At 37.2% G+C, this 18,160-nt stretch overlaps 1 protein-coding gene across 4 annotated transcripts in view; it reads left to right on the forward strand.

The window, feature by feature from the left end:
• Window positions 1-18,160, forward strand: part of LOC126457111 (RING finger protein 17) — a 505,497-nt gene that overhangs the window by 41,709 nt on the left and 445,628 nt on the right. For all 4 annotated transcript variants that reach the window (XM_050093159.1, XM_050093158.1, XM_050093161.1 and 1 more), the window contains exon 5: window positions 4,263-4,343. In XM_050093159.1, the coding sequence (XP_049949116.1) occupies window positions 4,263-4,343 (81 nt within the window). The remainder of the gene's footprint in view (window positions 1-4,262; window positions 4,344-18,160) is intronic.

The following is an 18,160-nucleotide window of genomic DNA, read 5'->3' on the forward strand; positions in this document are numbered from 1 at the left end:
AAGAAAAATCACACAATACCTGCAAAACAATACATATAATACAGTGGATAATAACTGACAATAACGAACATAGTAGAACCAACATTTTATTGGTAGTCACGTATATTGTTGGTTTACACAACTCTTCTCTGCCTAATACACTTCTTTCAAGAGGTCTACTTTATTCTGAGGTTATTTCTGAAATCAGTGAAGGTATTTTAAATCTGTCTTGCGACTCGAAGGAAATGAGTGTTTTTGTCACCAAATGTGTTTCATTTTATTGAAATAAAATAACAATAGTGGTCTTAATGAAACACACATACCATTTGGCTTGCTTTCTCCATCTAAAAACAGTTCATTACAAAAGATGTTGATGTTAGTGCTTAAGATTTTTGCTCACACGGGGGAGAAATACAGAAGTCCTTAGGTTTTTTGGTCAACTTATGTCTTTATTTAACCTTGAGATCTCAGAATTTGTCGGAGGAAAATGCTAAAACTTGTCTGGAAATCAGGGAATTTCACTTGGGGAAACTTGTGGCAATCCTGTTGGCATTTAATATAGCTTCAACTCTACACTCTCTCTCTCTCTCTCTCTCTCTCTCTCTCTTTTTTTTCCTGCAGGGTGTACACAGTTTTTGTCCTGGTTTCACTTTGTAACCTTTTCATAAAATGTTTCTACTGTCTTCTATGGTTGCACTGTGAAGTGCTTTTTGAATTAATGATTTATGTTTCTTGAAAGTGTCACAACAAACCTTTTGTAAAATTCATACTTTTTCAGAAAGATACATTGATGGTGGAGACAAATAGTTTTTGCTTGATATCTGCTTCCATTCTAAATTTAAAGAATTTTAAATTAGTTTCACACAGTTCTTCAACAGTTTGTGTGACTTTTTGTTTGACATAGTTAAATAAATGACCGTAGCTGTCGGTAGCTTCCCCAATGATGCATTTCTCATTTGTTCATTACACAGCAAAATAAAAAAGGGGGGGGGGGAGAGCGCTATAGTTAGTTACACTTATCACAGTAATTACTGTCCACTATATTATTTAGAGCCTGAGCTCAATTTTCAGTTGGTTTTGACATTCATTGTTACTTTCACACTGTTTTAATATATAGAAAAGAAAAAAAATTTGGTTAAATATTTTTCCTTCTATGTGAAATTGAAGAATTATTTACGAAAACACGCAGTGAGTGAAGAATTATTCACTAAAACACACAGTGAGCCAGCGTTACCTAATGCTGTAGCAGGTGAGTTAGTCTAGTGGAGGGGCATGGCTGGACTCTGTTTTCTCCTACAGCAGCAGTTTAGTTACAATGGACATGTATACTCCGCAACACTTTGCGTGTTTCACAGAGACATGCTTTAAAAATGCAGAAACTGTGACCACCACTTGGGGGGAGTTCCATCTCCAATTCAACATTCTATGTTGTGTTACCAGCTCGCAATACCGTTCTACTATGGGTCAAGAACTTCCATGAGACAGGTTCAGTATTGTAGAAAAAACTGGGAGGCAGTACAAAGATGGCCATGTCTCATGAAAAATTTGAAGTTCTGCATTGTTTAATTCAACGTAGTCCAGTTTCTCTGCAAGATGATACTCACACTCTTTGGAGTTATCAAATTCATCTGTTTGGCGCATTTTATACCACCTCATGAGTAGAAGCCTCAAAATTTTGTGAAAAGGAGACTTTTGCTGAAGTAATGAAAGAGATGTTACTGGAAGAACCTGAAATTGTGATTTTAATGTCAAATGAGGCTAATTTTTACCTTAAGTGACAATGTTAATAAACAAAACTGTCATTATTGGTCTCCAAATAACCGTCAGCAAGTGCACCAGTGCCCACTGCATTGTAAAAGGTGACAATGTGAGCTGGATTAGGGAAATGTGACGTCATATGGCCTAATTTCTTCGAAGAAAATGAGAGAGTCGTCACTGTGAACTCGGGGCATTGTTTGACCATGTTGTGTGAATTTCTTATCTCAGAACTTCGTCACTGTGACATAAATCATTGAAATGTTTGGTTTCAGCAAGCTCACACTTCCAGTGTTTGTGTGTCTGAAATAAGAAAATTGTTTCCAGGGAAAGTGATATCCAACAGAGGAGATGGTGACTAGCCACCCTGCTCTCCAGACATTACTCCATGTGTCTTTTCTTGTGGAGCTTTCTTAAGAACAAAGTGTACATCTTTAAAACACGTACCATGCTTCAATTAAAGGATACCATTGAGCAAGAGATTTGTGCTGTACCTTGTAACATGCAGGAGAGAGTGATGACAAACTTCACTCTGTTGATCGATGAGCTTGCTGAAAAAGAGAGTCAATACTGAAAGGCATTATCTTTCACAAATAATTAATTTCTGTCAAAATTAACATATGAGATGTAAACTATTATTCATTGTGTATCTTTTGAAGTAAAATATGTTGCTACAGCTTAAAATTTCGCTATGTTCTATAAATTCAAAAACCTTCAACCTATGCTGTCTGACACAGTATAAATGAATGTTATTCAGCAGTTTGCAGAAATAAGATAACAAGAGTATGATGCTGTGTGCTTCTACAAAACTGCAACACTTGTTGTTTCCAAAACTCGTGCAGAAAGAAGCAGTACATAATCAATTTAAACCATTACATAAATACGTATCAAGCCTGCACATTAAGCAAAGTATTTATTCTTGTTTTTACTGCACTTTACTGTTACTTTTCAAAAAGCAAAATGGATGTTGTTAAACAAAAGGGAATGTAAACTCGACACACTGCAAGTAAGCAAGTGAAGTCTTTTAATTATTTTTGTCTATGAAATAATAAACAATGGAGTGAAAAAAACATTATTTTTATTTTCTCATTCTGACAGAAAATATCTTTCAGAACAAGAATATTCAATTATCCTGTTCTCTTTTGATGACATTGCACTTGGTATGAATCTGCATGTTTGGTTTTAAAAAATTGATAACTGCAATTAATATATATATATATTTTTTTTTTTGGCTGGCCATGTGAAGTTTCATGATGCCGTAATTCAAAGTTCTCTGAACTCTTTACGTATTGATAGATACACGAACAAAATTTTATCAGTATTTGTTGGTAAATAAGGAAGAAGTAAGTTATTTTTTTTATATTGAATACACCCACAAACAAAATCTGTTAAATTCCAGAAAATCTAAACAGTTCGAAGCAGAGCCAATTTTTTTTGTTTTCTTTGTTACATACATTAAATGAACAAATACACTAAGTTTATATCAAAATCTGATACAGTAGGACTCAAATCTTTATTTATTTTTATTAATGTTTTTACATGATATGATCCTGAATTAAAAGCAGATGCTACAAAATACAGTGTGTTTTAACCACAATTTGGTAAAGGAGTTGTCAGTTCCCACCATATAATTCATAAGTAATGCAGTGGTCTTTCAAAAGTGACATGTCATGTTTCATGAATACATTAACAGTTTCCAGTAAAAGTTTGGGTAGTTTGGCTTATCGGAATTTTTCAGTTATCATTGCAGTCTGAGGTCTTCATTAACCCATGTGATTGACAGATTGCTGTATTGTCTTTTGGATCTGTACCTGCCTTAAATGAGACATTCATAAAACCTTTTTTCCATGGTGGAATCTTGGTAGCATTTTCCGCAGTAAAGGAATAAAGTGATCTAATGGGAACTAATTTCAGAAAGCAGAATTACGAACAATTTGTTGTGGGGTGGATTCAATATCTTCATTTAATTATTAAACGTGATTGTTTCCACGTATAGATGTCAAATATTATTTTGTTTCTTATTGACTGGGGCTGTATTTATGCCTATGTGCATATTTGCAGTTGAGACTTCTGCGTGAAGATGCATGATATTTGAAACTGCAATCACTGTAAGCAAGATTGTATTTAACAGCTGTAAGTGGAAACGACCATATTTAAGAACGGTAGTACGGTAACAAACAGTGCTGCAGATACAGTGTAAAATATAAGATTGTGGACAAGGAGTTAAACATAATAAAAATAATAGGAAGAAAAGTTATGCAAAATTTGGAAGCATAAAATCACCTATGAAAGCTATACTTATTTTCCTGTCAGTCCATTTCCCAGTCCAAAGTTAGAAGTCATTGACATTTATGTCTGTGGAACTAAAGTAAGGAAACCTAAATCTCAAGAAACAACAAATCTTTAAAAGTATGAGGCATAAAGCCTAATCAATTGGTGGCATTGCTACATTTGTTGAGCATTCTACAGCTCATATTCACAAATTCAGTTGAATTGTGAAGTTAATACCATGGTTTTTATAATTACAGAATGAAGAATACCTTGAAAAACTTCAAGAAGCTTGTTTGAAAGGAGAGCATGTATTGAAGAGGCTGGAGAATACAAAAATGGTATGTGTTATGAACAGTCAGTGCTTATAGTTGCATTCATAATTGATAGATAATGTGCCTTCTATAGACCATAGCTCATTGCATAGAAAAGATATTTTGAAGCAGATAAGCACATAAAAAGTTTATTGCTTGTTTTAGCTTTGCTGTCAAACATGCAATCATCCAAGTGTCAGTTACACACACCTATCACTTTGCCTTTTTTGTGCCCCCCCCCCCCCCCCCCCCCCATGGATGTAAGCGTTTACAGTACGAGGTTTATTTTCTCATGTGGACTGGTCATCTTCTGTCACGATGGCTCTGAGAACTTCGTGTTAATCTTTATTTTCCTTCCCTTAAAGAGTATGTTGTGTGGTTCAGTGAATAATGTGCGAGCTAGGCCCTATGTCATCTGACCTAGGGGCTAAGCATGCATTTGCTGGGTACAGTCTTGGAGACCCTGGGGTTCCTTAGCTAGGGACTGGTGAGCACCACCAGTCCTCTGTTGCCATAAGCTCTAGGTGTACTTCAGCGACCATTGTGCATTGCAGCGGTGGAACATTATGTATCACAGGGAATGGGGATCTTGGCTTAACTATACAGATCTCATTGACGGTAAAACCCATTTAAGAAAAAAGACAACTGTGATCTTTAGCTGTGCTGCGTGCTGATGAGATGCACGTCAGTTGAGGAGGAACAGTTGCTAGTTGGGAACCTGCCGCACCCAGGCAAGTGGGGCACTGTCTGTGTGGACTTCCCTCCCTAGCTGCTCTTGGGAACACAGTGAAGCCTGCATCTCATGTTTCTACTCCTAGCAGTTCAGTGGACTTCTGAAAAGCATAAACTCCCAAAATCCTGAGCCCTCATGTGGTTAGTTCACCGAGGTCATCTGTGAAAAACAGGGACAATATTCAAAGTAACAGACTACATCCTGTGGTAGATAACGTTTTTGTTGTCATGAAATGTGTGGATGTTTCTTTTGAAAAACTGTCACCGTTCTATACCAATAAAGATTTCAAGTGTCTTGCAGAACAACTCAAATCTGTCAAGAGTTTTCCTTCTCGAGACTATCACAGCTCCTAAAGTGCAGAAGCTGTTGAATACCAAATACCTGGAGAATCTCCCATCAACACAGTGCTGAACTCTGGGTTAAATACGATTAAAGGAGTTAAAACATGCCAGGACATTATGGGTGTGGATAGAAAAGAACTGCATCAGGAAAGGGGGGGGGGGGGATGTACAAGGGTGACTGAAGTGTTGATGGTGAGCTTCAAAAGTCAGTATCTTTTATCCTGACATTCAATCTGCCGAACTTACCTAAGTATAGTGCAGCAGACTTTCTCCACCTTAAGGTTAGACCTTACGTCCAAGCCAGTTCACACTTCCAAGTGTGTCACACCATTGCAATTGTCTGGCTACATATGGAAGATGAGTCTTGCAGCCTATGAACAAGGTTTTCAACACATCGTCCCACCTGTGTGTGTTAATTGCTTACAGCTCCATCCGGTTTGGAGCAGGGACTGTCCTGTCTTCACTGAAGAAAAGAATATTCAAGAAGTTAGTAACCCACAATGTCTCATCTGTAGTAAAGGAATTTGATGCCACTCGTCACCCCAATTTTGTCAAGTCTTTTCCCTCAGCATTGAAGCTGCCTGTCCAGAAGGTCAGTGTTAGACTGTGATAGTTGGGTAGAGCACATTTACTTGCACCCATAAATGCAGCTGCCAGCTTGCATGACTGGTCCCTCAACCCAGTCTTCCGCTCACAGAAACATTAAAAGTTGTCAAACATAATGTCAGCCTAGACAGAAACCCTCATGGCAGTCAATGGGAGAGATCCAGCAGTGTTTCTGCTACATCAGCCTTGTCACCATCCCCAAAATCCAAGCTGGGGTTGGATGCCAACTGGCGACAGTGATCCGCTCCAAGGCTATCAAACCATGTGGCCTTTGTCCTGTTCAGTGGATCAGGCGATGTCCATACCATTGCTGGTATGAACATCGATGCTTGCCTGAGGGGACCGCCAAGACCTTCAAAGGACCACCCTCGCTCTGCTCCCCTCTGCTACAGTCTCCCCACCATGGCGGAATGACAAAGGAGTTCCATACTGCAGTGGAACTTGAATGATTTCCAGACCCATGTGGAGGGGACTGCATCTATTAACTCAGGGTTAGACGAACGTGTGTCTGCCTTCATGAGACACATTGTAATTTGTCTGATGTCCCTGATCTACATGGCTACATCCTCCACAAGAAGGACAACCCCAGTGGAGAGAGAGAGAGAGAGAGAGAGAGAGAGAGAGAGAGAGAGCACTAAGGAGAAGTGGCTGTTTTTGTCAACAACATCTACCACTCCTCACTTCTCTCCCTCACAACCAGCCTGCAAGCATGTGCTTCATTGGTTGACAATATGTTCCCTTTACCTGCTCACATGAGGTGTTTGACAAAAATGCTCTCAGTGACCTCCTTATTCAAGTCCCCCACCCCCTTCATCCTTTCTGGCAGTTTAATGTGCATAATGTACTGTGGGCCTCTGCAGACATATGCCCCAGGGCTAGAGCAATTGAGAGCATTTCCTTGTCCTCGCATGTCTCTCTGTTGAATATGGGCCAAAACTCACTTGAACACCGCATCAGGGTTGTTCACTGTCATCGATCTCAGTATACCCTCCAGCCCTTGTATGCACAGCTCAGTGGGAAGTGGTTGATGACTTGCAGTCGAGTGACCACTTACAAATTTGTATTCTCCTGCCAGGCAGAGTGGTGCCTGAAAGACATCGACCACAATGAGTACCTTGTAGGTCAGACTGGACACTTTACGACCAACTTGCTGTGTTTGAACACTGTGATAGTGTCCAGAAATGGGTGAATCACATTATCCAAATGACCCACCAGCCACTGAAGCATCTATTCCGCAGCCTTCAGGCCAGCTGAAAAACCTAGCTGCCCCTTTGTGGAGCGACGAATGCCACATTGTGGTCAAGTCCTGACAAGTGGCTCTGCGTCAGTTCAAGTGCTGACGACTGATGAGAATATCTCAGCCTTTCGCACAGTGAGGGATAAATGTCGCCGAAGGGTTAATCGATACCAAGTGATCCAAGAACAAAATAATTGGTAGCTTGACCATCTCAGCAAAATTTTATATTTGCTGAATTGGTAACTTGACCATCTCAGCAAAATTTTATATTTGCTGGGTGAATTCCCCAGTGTTTATTAGTCAAAAAAAAATTTTTTTTTAATTATTGTTTACTATTTTGAAATGGCGGCCATATTTGTTCCAGGCCACATGCGTTTTTTTTGTATTTGCAAGCATGTACATTTTTTACAATTATTCAGTAGTGGGTGGTCCTAAGCGTTTCAGATAAAATGCATTTAGTTCAACACACTCTGGGCTACAAATTAACATCATTATCATTTGCTGAATATATTCTTTAATATATTTTTAATAGTTCAAAGTTATCAGCCACACATTAAAAAAACTCAATTTTTGAACAGTAGTTTTCCAAAGAAAGATTTCTCAGCTATAATATTCTTTCTGCTATTACACTTTATAGTATAATTACTTAGAGTATCAATGGTGAGCAGCTTACACTTAAGACCATACACATTTTAAAAATTGGATTTTTTTAATTTTTCCATTTTGTGGCCTGCAATATCTTTGTTGGTGGACCAGATAAAAATCTGAAAATTTCACAGTTAATAGACCTTTGTGATATCGAACTTCAGTATAAATTTCAACTTTGAGATTCAATTTAAAGTTATGGAAAAAAATTACAAACAAGAGTCAAAAATACGTTTTTTAACATCTGCGATATCTAGGCTTATGGAATAAAATTTATCATTTATAGTATATAATTTAATCATATCTATGATTACTTACTTTTTTAAAAATAAGCCTACTAGTTGCATTATATTGTTCTCTTGTTATTTGGTATTAGTACATTGCTCATTGATCCTTTGAGAAATTTGTTCACTCAGTTTGGGTGTTAGATTGTAATTTTGCCCAGTCACAGTTGTAAATTCCATGGGAGACAGCTTCCTTAGTACATTTTTAAACGGCATCCAAACTTGATCATTCTCAGTTTTTTCAAAAGATGTGCTGTGTCCTGGAGGGTGATAAAATTCAACATGTACATCTTGGTTTTGACAGTCAATATTATCAACTTCGCCAATCCACCACTGTTCGTCGTAAACACGAGCCACTTTGTCTTTATTTTGAAGAACCAGTTGTGCAACTTTCCACACTGATGAAGTTCACTATCAGGTGAAGTTGATGTGATCTTACACTTAAGTAAATTTTGTGAATGGGGTACAAAACAATGAAAAGCTGGAGTACCCTTAATCTTCTGACAAGTGTTGTACCTTTCCTTCAAGACACTGTCATAGACTTCTTCCTCACATTGTACAAAAACATAGATAATTCCTTTGTTATGTTTTTTTACAGAATTCAAACATCTCTTGAGGTGCTATGATATGATTGTCATCAGTCTGCAGCAGACTTGCTTTTGTGACAGCTCACTTTGTTGTACCCCCGACACCATCAAAAGCATTTTTTCCGTGGCAGGAAGTGAAAAAGTGCCATTCTACATTAAACCCAAAATCTTCTTTATGAAAGGAGATGTTAATAATTTTTGTTTTGTTTTTATATTGACTTGCTGCCACATCCAGAAAGTAAATCAGTTTTTGTATGAAAGGGTGGTGCTGTTTAATTTAGTTCGTTAATTTTAGTTGAAAAATGTGCACTGCTGTAGTGTTGTGTTCAAGGTAGTCATTTATGACACAAAAGCTGTGCCTCATTAGTTTATCTTCATCTTTATAATAGAATACAAATGGATGAACTGTGGCCTGATTGTTTACCCAGTGGTGCCCTTGTACTTCATCTTGAACAACAAAGGACTAATTTTTTGAAAAGTCAGCAAGAACTAAGCATTCATCAGCTGCCAAGGTTTGCTTTTTGTCTTTCAAAAATTTACTTTGAGCTTTTGCAATAAAATGATGCATTTTCAGATTTTCAAGGTTAGCCACTAACACTTCAAAAAAACTCTTCTCGTGATTTTATGACTGTCACCATTTCAGTTCTGTCTTGTCTCACCCATTGTCTGTATTTTATATTGTCAGGCATCAAATCGTTGTCTTCGGATTCTTGAAACATGTCAAGTAAGGCTTGTTTGCCTGGACAATCTTCACATTTTCCCTTGATCATACAATTGTAACTGTCAATATTGCATACCATAACTTCCAAAAGGCCCTTATAGTCAACACTAAGATTGGCCCCATCTATCATCAACTTTACATTCTGATGATACAAACAAACACAAACATTACGGGTGCCAGATGCCCCTGCAACAGTACACTATCTTGGTCTCAACTCGCAAAACTTTGATCTTCCAATTTTAATGTCAAGACCTTCTTTTTTAAATTCAGTGAATAGTTCATTTAAATTACACAATATTAATCTTTTTTGTCTTTGAATCTTAGAACCATTTTCTTGCATAGAAACACAGTCTTTTTTGCCAGGCATCAAACAACTGTTATTATCATCGTCATAATACTTAATAACTTTATTGATTGTGTTTTCATCTACCAAATTAGATACACTTTTCTTTTGTAATGCTGATAAAATTCCCCAAAATTCCCTGTTCTTTTACTAATTGCCTTGTTAACTTAACAAGACGTTCTGACACATTAAATTCATCACTAACTTTTGCTCGACTCGAAGAATTTGGCAGTAAACTGATAATGTTAATTTTATCATCTTTGTTTGAAGTACTGCATTTAGTGTTTAGTTTTTCTATCAAACCATCATATTCAGTTGGTGAAGTTGAGAACTTCCATCTGCTTTAGTACAAATTGTATTTTGAAATGAAACTTCGAAATTCTTTTTGACTGTAGCTGCCACTTTCTCAATTTTTGTATTCAAGGCACTTGGTCTTTTATCTTGACTTAGTTTTCTAATTTTACTAGCAGGCGATATACCGAGGATTTCACAAGCTGTATCTACTTTTTTAATGGTTGCTGATAAGTCACAAAATTCTGTACCTGAGGTTTCACTATCTTTTCTCTTGTGAATTACAAATATCTTAGAATAACATATTGGACAGAATGATTTTCCTGCTATGAGACTAAGAAAGGGCTTTAATTTTTAGAATAATGATCAAATGTTATTTCTCATAGATCTTTTTTTATAGGTTTCTTATGTTTCTCAAAAGGGTCCATGCAAGACTGGCCAAAAAGGTGATGAAATTTTTTCAAGTATTTCATTTCATGGTACTTGCATGTTGATTTGACCTCTGGGCCAACTCGTAGGTAAAACAACACTTTTTCTTCTTCACTGTAATCTTTGATTAAAATAATGTCTTTAGGATACACTCCATACCCACTTTTGTGACGTGCTTCATTAATAACACCAACAGAACACTGAGACACCATTTTCAACTGCACACTTCAAGAACTTCTAGCTAAGTAAATGTGAGTAGACAATGGTTGGTGTAAGGGGAAGACACTAATCAGACTTCTATAGGATTGCAGATGCAATTGTTAGCCTGCTGAAACAATTGCCACAGCATTGTTTTGACAAATAATCATTAGCTAGTGTAATGTGGTGTGTTATATTATGCAATTGGTATACTGTATTTGATTAGCCTACCAGATATCGCAGATGTTAAAAAACATATTTTTGACTCGTGTTTGTAATCTTTTTTCCATAACTTCCAGTTGAATCTCAAAGTTGAAATTTATGCTGAAGTTTGATATCATAAAGGTCTATTAACTGTGAAATTTTCATATTTATATCTGGTCCCCCAAGATATTGCAGGCTACAAAATGGAAAAATTAAAAAAATCGATTTTTTTAAAATAGTGTATTTTTTTAAGGGTTAGCTGCTTACCATTGATGCTCCATAAAAAGTAACTATACTATACAGTGTAATAGCAGAAAAAATATTAAAGCTGAGAAATTAATCTTTCTTCGGAAAACTACTGTTCAAAAATTGAATTTTTTTAATTTGTGGCTGGTAACTGTGAACTATTAAAAATATATTAAATAATACATTCAGCTAACTGATAATGATGTTAATTTGTAGCTCAGAGTGTGTTGAACTAAATGCATTTTATCTGAAACGCTTAGGACCATCCACTACTGAATAATTGTAAAAAATGTAGATGCTTGCAAATACGAAAAAATGCATGCGGCCTGGAACAAATATATGGCCCCAATTTCAGAATAAACAATAATTTAAAAAATAAAAAATAAAAATATTTCGTGACTACTAAACATTGAGGAATTCACCCAGAAAATATAAAATTTTTCTGAGGTGGTCAAGTGACCAGTGCTGGACCACTTGGTATGGATTGACCCAAAATTATTAGGGAGAGCAAGAGGAGATTGTGGCAGTTTGCGTAAAAGTACAGTTGTATGGGAGGATTTCTGGGAAAGGAGAGTGGTGCCCAGTGGCTGGTGTAACGAAAAATGGAAGTCTCCATACCACACCACGAGACATTGACCAGGCTATGGCAGCTTATTTTGCCACAGTTACCTTGGCTGTTAATCAATATCCAGCTTTCCAGCATCACAGAGTTGCTGCCGAGATGGGCAGCTGGAATTTCCTGAAGAGTACAGCTGGTCCATTTTAATGTGGGAGTGCGTCAAGTTACTTTCCTGACTTGTGACAATTTTATTTCCTCTTTTAAAACCAAGAAAGATTGCACATGCCCAAATAGTTACCATTATGTGCCCTCACTACCTGTAAGGGGAAGACCATGGAAGCAGATGGTCAACTGCCCCCTTGTCAGGAGATCTTAGAATTCAGGCACTCCATAGTCACTTTAAATGTAGGTTCTAATAGTATCATTCCACCTGTGAGAACCTGGCCCACCTAGAGACAGCTATACAGTAGGCTTTCTTGTGCTGCCATCGCCTTCTGGGTATATTTTTTGACATTGAGAAGGCCTGCAATACTACAGTATTTGGACATATTTCATCCTCTGGCAGCTTCATGAATGTGATTTGCATGGAGATGTTGCCATTTTTATTCGGTCCTTTCTCTCGCTGCACTATTTTAGATATTGATTCAGTGATGTCCTCTCTGATTGCTTTGAGCAGGAGAACAATGTCCCTCAAGGTAGTGTCTTAGTGTGACTGTCTTTGCCAAAGCAAGTAATAGCCTTACGGTAGTTTGTTAGATGTCGTGTCCAATGTTACTTGGTTGTGGGTGATTTTTCTGTCTTTTATTCCTCTTGAAGCCTTGCAATTACAACACATCAGTTGCAACTAAATCTTTGACAGTTGAATGAATGGTCATAGAAGAGGGGGTTTCAAGTTTTCAACCAAGAGGTGTGTGTGCGCATTCTTTTTAACTGTTCCTGTTCTAAACAGGCTTCCCAGAGTTAAGGGTGTGGGACACTGTTCTCAATTTTAAAGACATGGTGAGTTTTCTGGGCCTTGCATTTCACGTGAAACTTACATGGGTGCCACAACTTAATGACTTGAAAAGATGGTCACTTAAAGCAGTGAGATTTTAAAATGTCTTAGCCACAGTTCATGGGGTATGTGCAGTATTGGCTTGCTTATGGATGCATGTCTTATTTAAAGATGTTGGTTATGGTCTACTATGAAGGAATTCTGTTAGTCACTGGGGCGTTCTGAACAAGTCCCATACCGAGCATCTGCGGAGATGTCACTGAGCCACTGTTTCACGTCAGGCAACAGCTGCTCTTTGTGCACCAGCATATAAAATTCTGTCCACGCCATAAGCGCATGCCTACCTTTCCATTTCTTGGCCTTCTTTGGAAAGGCTTTTTCATAATCTGCAACAAGTGATGAGACCCGTTGGGATTTTCACAAAGGATTGCCTCTTAGAGATGGGTATGGCTTGGTTTTAACATCTTACAGCAAGGTTGGAGCAGATTTCCCCCTTGGCTCTTACACAAACCCAGAATTATTTTAGATTTTACAAATTTTAAGAAAGGTTGCACTATCAGTTTTAAGTTTCAATCTCTGTTTTCCAGCATTTGAGATAGGCATGAGAGTTTTACAATTGTGTATACAGGTGGCTCCCATCGGGGGACTCCTTTGTTCCATCATCTTTCCTGACCGTATCTTCTGGATTCATCTTCCCCGTACCCACACTGCGTTTTTTACAGAGGTTGATGCGATCATGAAGGCACTGGAGCGCATGAGGCATTTTAAGGGCAAGCAGTCTCTCATTTGTTCTGATTCCCTTAGTGCCCTGCACTCGTTACTGCACAAGTACCCAGCACAGAAATTGATGCAGCTCATATATGACCAACCACACTTCTTATAGCAGTGTGGGAAGAATGTATCATTCTGCTGGGTACTGGGATACGTAGGAATTTGGGGAAATGAATAGGCCAATAAAGCTGTGAAGGAAGGTTGCAGGGAATATACCGTTACAGAATGTGCCAATTTGCTTGCAGACTGTCATTTCGTTGGTTTGTCACAGGTCCATGCAGTTATGCAAAGAGGAGCGACTGGCAGTGATGAACAATAAGCTGCAGTTGGTGAAGCCAACTGTATGGCCATGGAGTTCCTCATGTCAATTGCTAAGTTGTGATGTGATGGCCTGACCCACCTTTGCATTGGGCACTGTTTTCTCACACACGGCCTTTTACCCCAGCGAGAGAAACCCCCCTCCCCCCCCCCCCCCCCCTTCTTCCCATCTGTGATGCGTGTGGCATGCAAATCAGTGTATGCCACATTTTAATTGAGTGAATTGTGTTTTGTGACAAGTGGGCAGACGCAAATTTAGGTGGGAATATGCCCTCTATTTTATCTGATGATGAGATGAGTGTGGTGAAGTCTTCAAAATTTTGTGATAGGTCTGGTCCATGCTCTGAGCTTTTAGGCTAGAGATATTACTGTGTTGCAGATTGGCTGGCTCACTCCCTTTCCTTTCACCAATCATCCAATCTCAAGTGTTTGTTGCCTTCTTTTAATGCTTCCACTGTATTTTCTCTTTTTTGCCTTGTTTTAGATTTGACAATGTTATTTTCGTTGCTTTGTGTGCACGCGTGTGTGTGTTCGAGATTTTCCGCACTCGCATCATTATTTTTAATTACGAATGCCAAAGATCTTGCTGTCATGTGCCCTCAAACCTTCATCATCATCATCATTAAGGCCTTCATTTCTAGTGTTAGATGTCCTTCATTTAATTCTCGCAGCGTGTCTACCGTTCTCACTCGTGCTTCTGCGTTCTACATTAAGCATTTATTCTAATTTTTTTTATGTTAATTTATCCACTTGTAGTCCAACTAGCCAGTCATATAACACTGCCAGTTCAATTCTTGCATTATAATATCCTGAATTTAGAATGATGATGAACAAAGGAATCAGCGAGTTCACAAGTTTTTGTGATGATATTCAGTTTTTAATATGTTGTGGGAAACTTAGTCAGTGTCATGCTGAAGTATTTCATTTTAGGATATTTTGTGGTCGTTGTGTCATAGTTGATGGTGATTTTGCATTTGTACTTAGTAAAAGTCATGGTAAAATTCAACATAACTACAATTTGTACTTGTTACATGTTGTTCACTAAGCTGTATATAGTCCTGTGTGGTGTCATCAGTGAGCTAGCACTTTCAGTTCATTTTTAACCGTGGACTGATGTGCTCTGAAACTATAATTTTCTAATGAATAATAAGTTATTTTTTGTTTTTGTGTAACATACCTGGTTACAAATTTTTTCTTCAGTCTTCAGAAATTGCTGGATAGGTATGGATAACAGTTCCAAGTTTGGTTTGAAATAAAGTTATTGTAATAAATATAATCAAAGCTCTTTATTTAAAAAAAATACTAAAACATAAATTACTTAATCAACAACATTTCCAGGTGGTAACCAGGTTTACAAACCATGGCTGTATTGCACACTTAGTGACTAGAAATACTTTTCTCCACACACAAATTTTCGATGTAACTCTAGGCATATCATCTTTTATGTAACAGCATGTGTGTATGTCATATAGAAATTTGCAAGTGAAGTTTATTAAATGATAAAATTACTACTAGAAACTGAAACAAAGGATTACTGAGAAGAATAAAATTTAAATGTACTATTGTCTTTTGGAAGAATTTGTTACGGCACATAAAAAAAGTATATGAGAAGATGTATTATAATACTTTGCTCTTTAAAAACTTAATGGGAGTATAAAATGACTAGTGATTCACTAAGGTTTTATGAGAATGAATCACAAACAATAAATATGTTGAGGAAAGATGGAATGATATTGGCATTACTGCATTATACATAGCCATTAAAAGAAAAATGTGACTATATGGCAGATACCAACATTACTAAAGTGTGCTTCATGAAGAAACTAATTTCAAAGGAAAATTAGCTCTTATTGTACCTGATTTTTAGCTCTGAAAACATAAAGCTGTTTCAATGATCGATTCTTGTTTGATATTGTCCTGTTTTTCACTGGAAATGTTTGCATTGTAAATTATAGTGGAACATGGAATTGTACTTTTATGAGAACTGTGGCCAAAATTATCGTTCTCGGTGTAGCATGTTGACATTTAACATACCATGTTATGGCACATTTTCTGTACCTTGTTCAATATTAACCACTGTACTTATTGTTTTTGGGATGTTGTTTACTGAAAGTACAAACAGTACAGATTTTTGTCCATGTAAAAATGCCTTTCTTGCTGTTCATGGTTTTGGGATCCATTGTCATTGCCTTTTACAATGGCTGTCATGTATATTAAGACCAAAACTTGAAACATCTCATGAGGCTTTGGAATGAAACTACAGATTTATGTCTTGAACTGTATGAGAAGTCTGTTGATGATTGACAAAAAATATTTCCTTTGGAGAAACGTTGATACCTCTTTATGATGATGGTATGACGTGCAAGATTGTAGGTGACTGCTTGTTGTTTATTGTTTAGTTCTTCTTGGGATTACTTGTGGTTGTTTTTAATTTGCTCTGTTTCTTTTTTTCCTGCTCTTGAAATTTGAGAGCGATGTATTGGTCAACAAGAGGTCCATGAAAATCCTCCGGAAAACTGGGAGTGACTGGAAGGATGTATTTGTATAGGCGCTCATTTAGAACATACAACTGAGTTGTGGATGAGCACCGCACGTTGAACCACCAATCACATGTCAGTGCTACTTGACTAAAAATAGTTCCATTAGGACAGAGAAATGATGCTTGTCCGCCGTTGAGATCACAGTAGTGCCAAACCTGTAAGAAGAAAATTATAAAGATTGTAATGTTGCACCACCAGTGGAGGGAACGTTGGTGGACAGGCATTAATTGTGATGCAGAAAGAAATTTCATTTCTAAGTAACTGATTATGAAAGTATTTTCATTGATTACCAGGTAATGAGGAATTGGTGAATATTAACAACGAATGTCTTTGTTTTTTGGAACCTACTAGGTAGTTTAATACAAGAGTAAATATTACTGATATTAGTGGAAATAACATAAATGCAGATCCACAGTTGATGTCAAAAGAACATTAGTCTCAATCCATCACAGTCCTCAGAAGGGGGACCTTCAGACATGTTACCAGCATTAAGAAACTAGTAATGGCATTAAATGACAGTTGATAGCTTGTATGTTTAATTAAACACTCCACAAGAAAGTGAAATAAAGGGAAAAATAATCATAACATCAGTCTTTATTTGCGCTATAAAATATGTACAAATCTGGATAAGAAAATGTTTTCTTTGTTTTTGTTTGATATACCTCCCCCACCCCTTCTTTCTCAAAATATCTGGCTGATTAGAAAGTTGCAATGGATTGAACCAAGTATCACAACAGATTAAAATCACAACATGCATGAGTAAGGCTCTGTCAAAAGAAATATTAAAGCAGGGGCCATACACAGTGGTTTGGGTTGAGTCTTTTATGCACACTAGACAGGATCATCCAACCTGATAAGAGGAAAGTAAGTTATGAAAGTAGAATTTCAAAGTGATAAAAAATCTATAAAACTTCCTCAGGATTAAAACTGACAGTTTGTATAAAAGACGTAAGCCTTGAGTTAACTCTTTCCTGACAGGGTGAAGATATTTTCCCCTGAGGATGAATGTTGTCCTTAAACAGGGTACAAGTCCTGCTTCTTTGTTACATTGATGATGTTGCAATAACATCATCCTTTATGATTGTATTTTCCTCATTCGCCTTCTGTGCCTGTTATAATGTTACCATTGTTACATCCTTTGTGATTCAGCTACAAGCCATCACCTTTGTTCACATAATTATCTCAGAATTTTTTGAGTAGCCACTATTTCAAAATTGTCCCATAAAGAGTATTAATCTTACAAAACAATGTAATAATGACATTATTACAAAAGGGATAGACTGCTACTCACCATGTGGCGGAGATGTTGAATTGCAGACAGGCACAACAAAAAGACTGCTAAACAAGTAGCAGTCTTTTTGTTGTGTCTGTCTGTGATTCAACATTTCCGCTATATGGTGAATAGCAACCTTTCCTTTTCATAATTTTGCTATAAATCTTAAAAAAATATTTATGATAAATACAATTTTTCATTGTGTGTGTGCCAAATTGAAAAAGCACCAACACTTTCTGTACTCAGTGAATTTCGTTGTGCAAAACATTTATCCAGCACACCTTTTTTGGCACATCGAAATGCATTATGTCACATATGGTACCTCATTCAAGATGCTGTTTTCAGTACTTTTGATGTGAAACATGAATCAACCAAAGTCTTGCAGAAAATGAATGATAAGAGACAAAAATTAATAGTAGCTTCATTAATAGGCAAAAAAAACCTACCTGGCAAGATGTTTCAGGATCACCAAAGAATCCCTTGTAACGCTGTGTTTTACAGCTGAAGCTTGTTTGTGGAATTGT

Source organism: Schistocerca serialis, chromosome 2 (assembly GCF_023864345.2).
Source record: "Schistocerca serialis cubense isolate TAMUIC-IGC-003099 chromosome 2, iqSchSeri2.2, whole genome shotgun sequence".
In the NCBI taxonomy this organism is placed as follows: Eukaryota; Metazoa; Arthropoda; class Insecta; order Orthoptera; family Acrididae; genus Schistocerca; species Schistocerca serialis.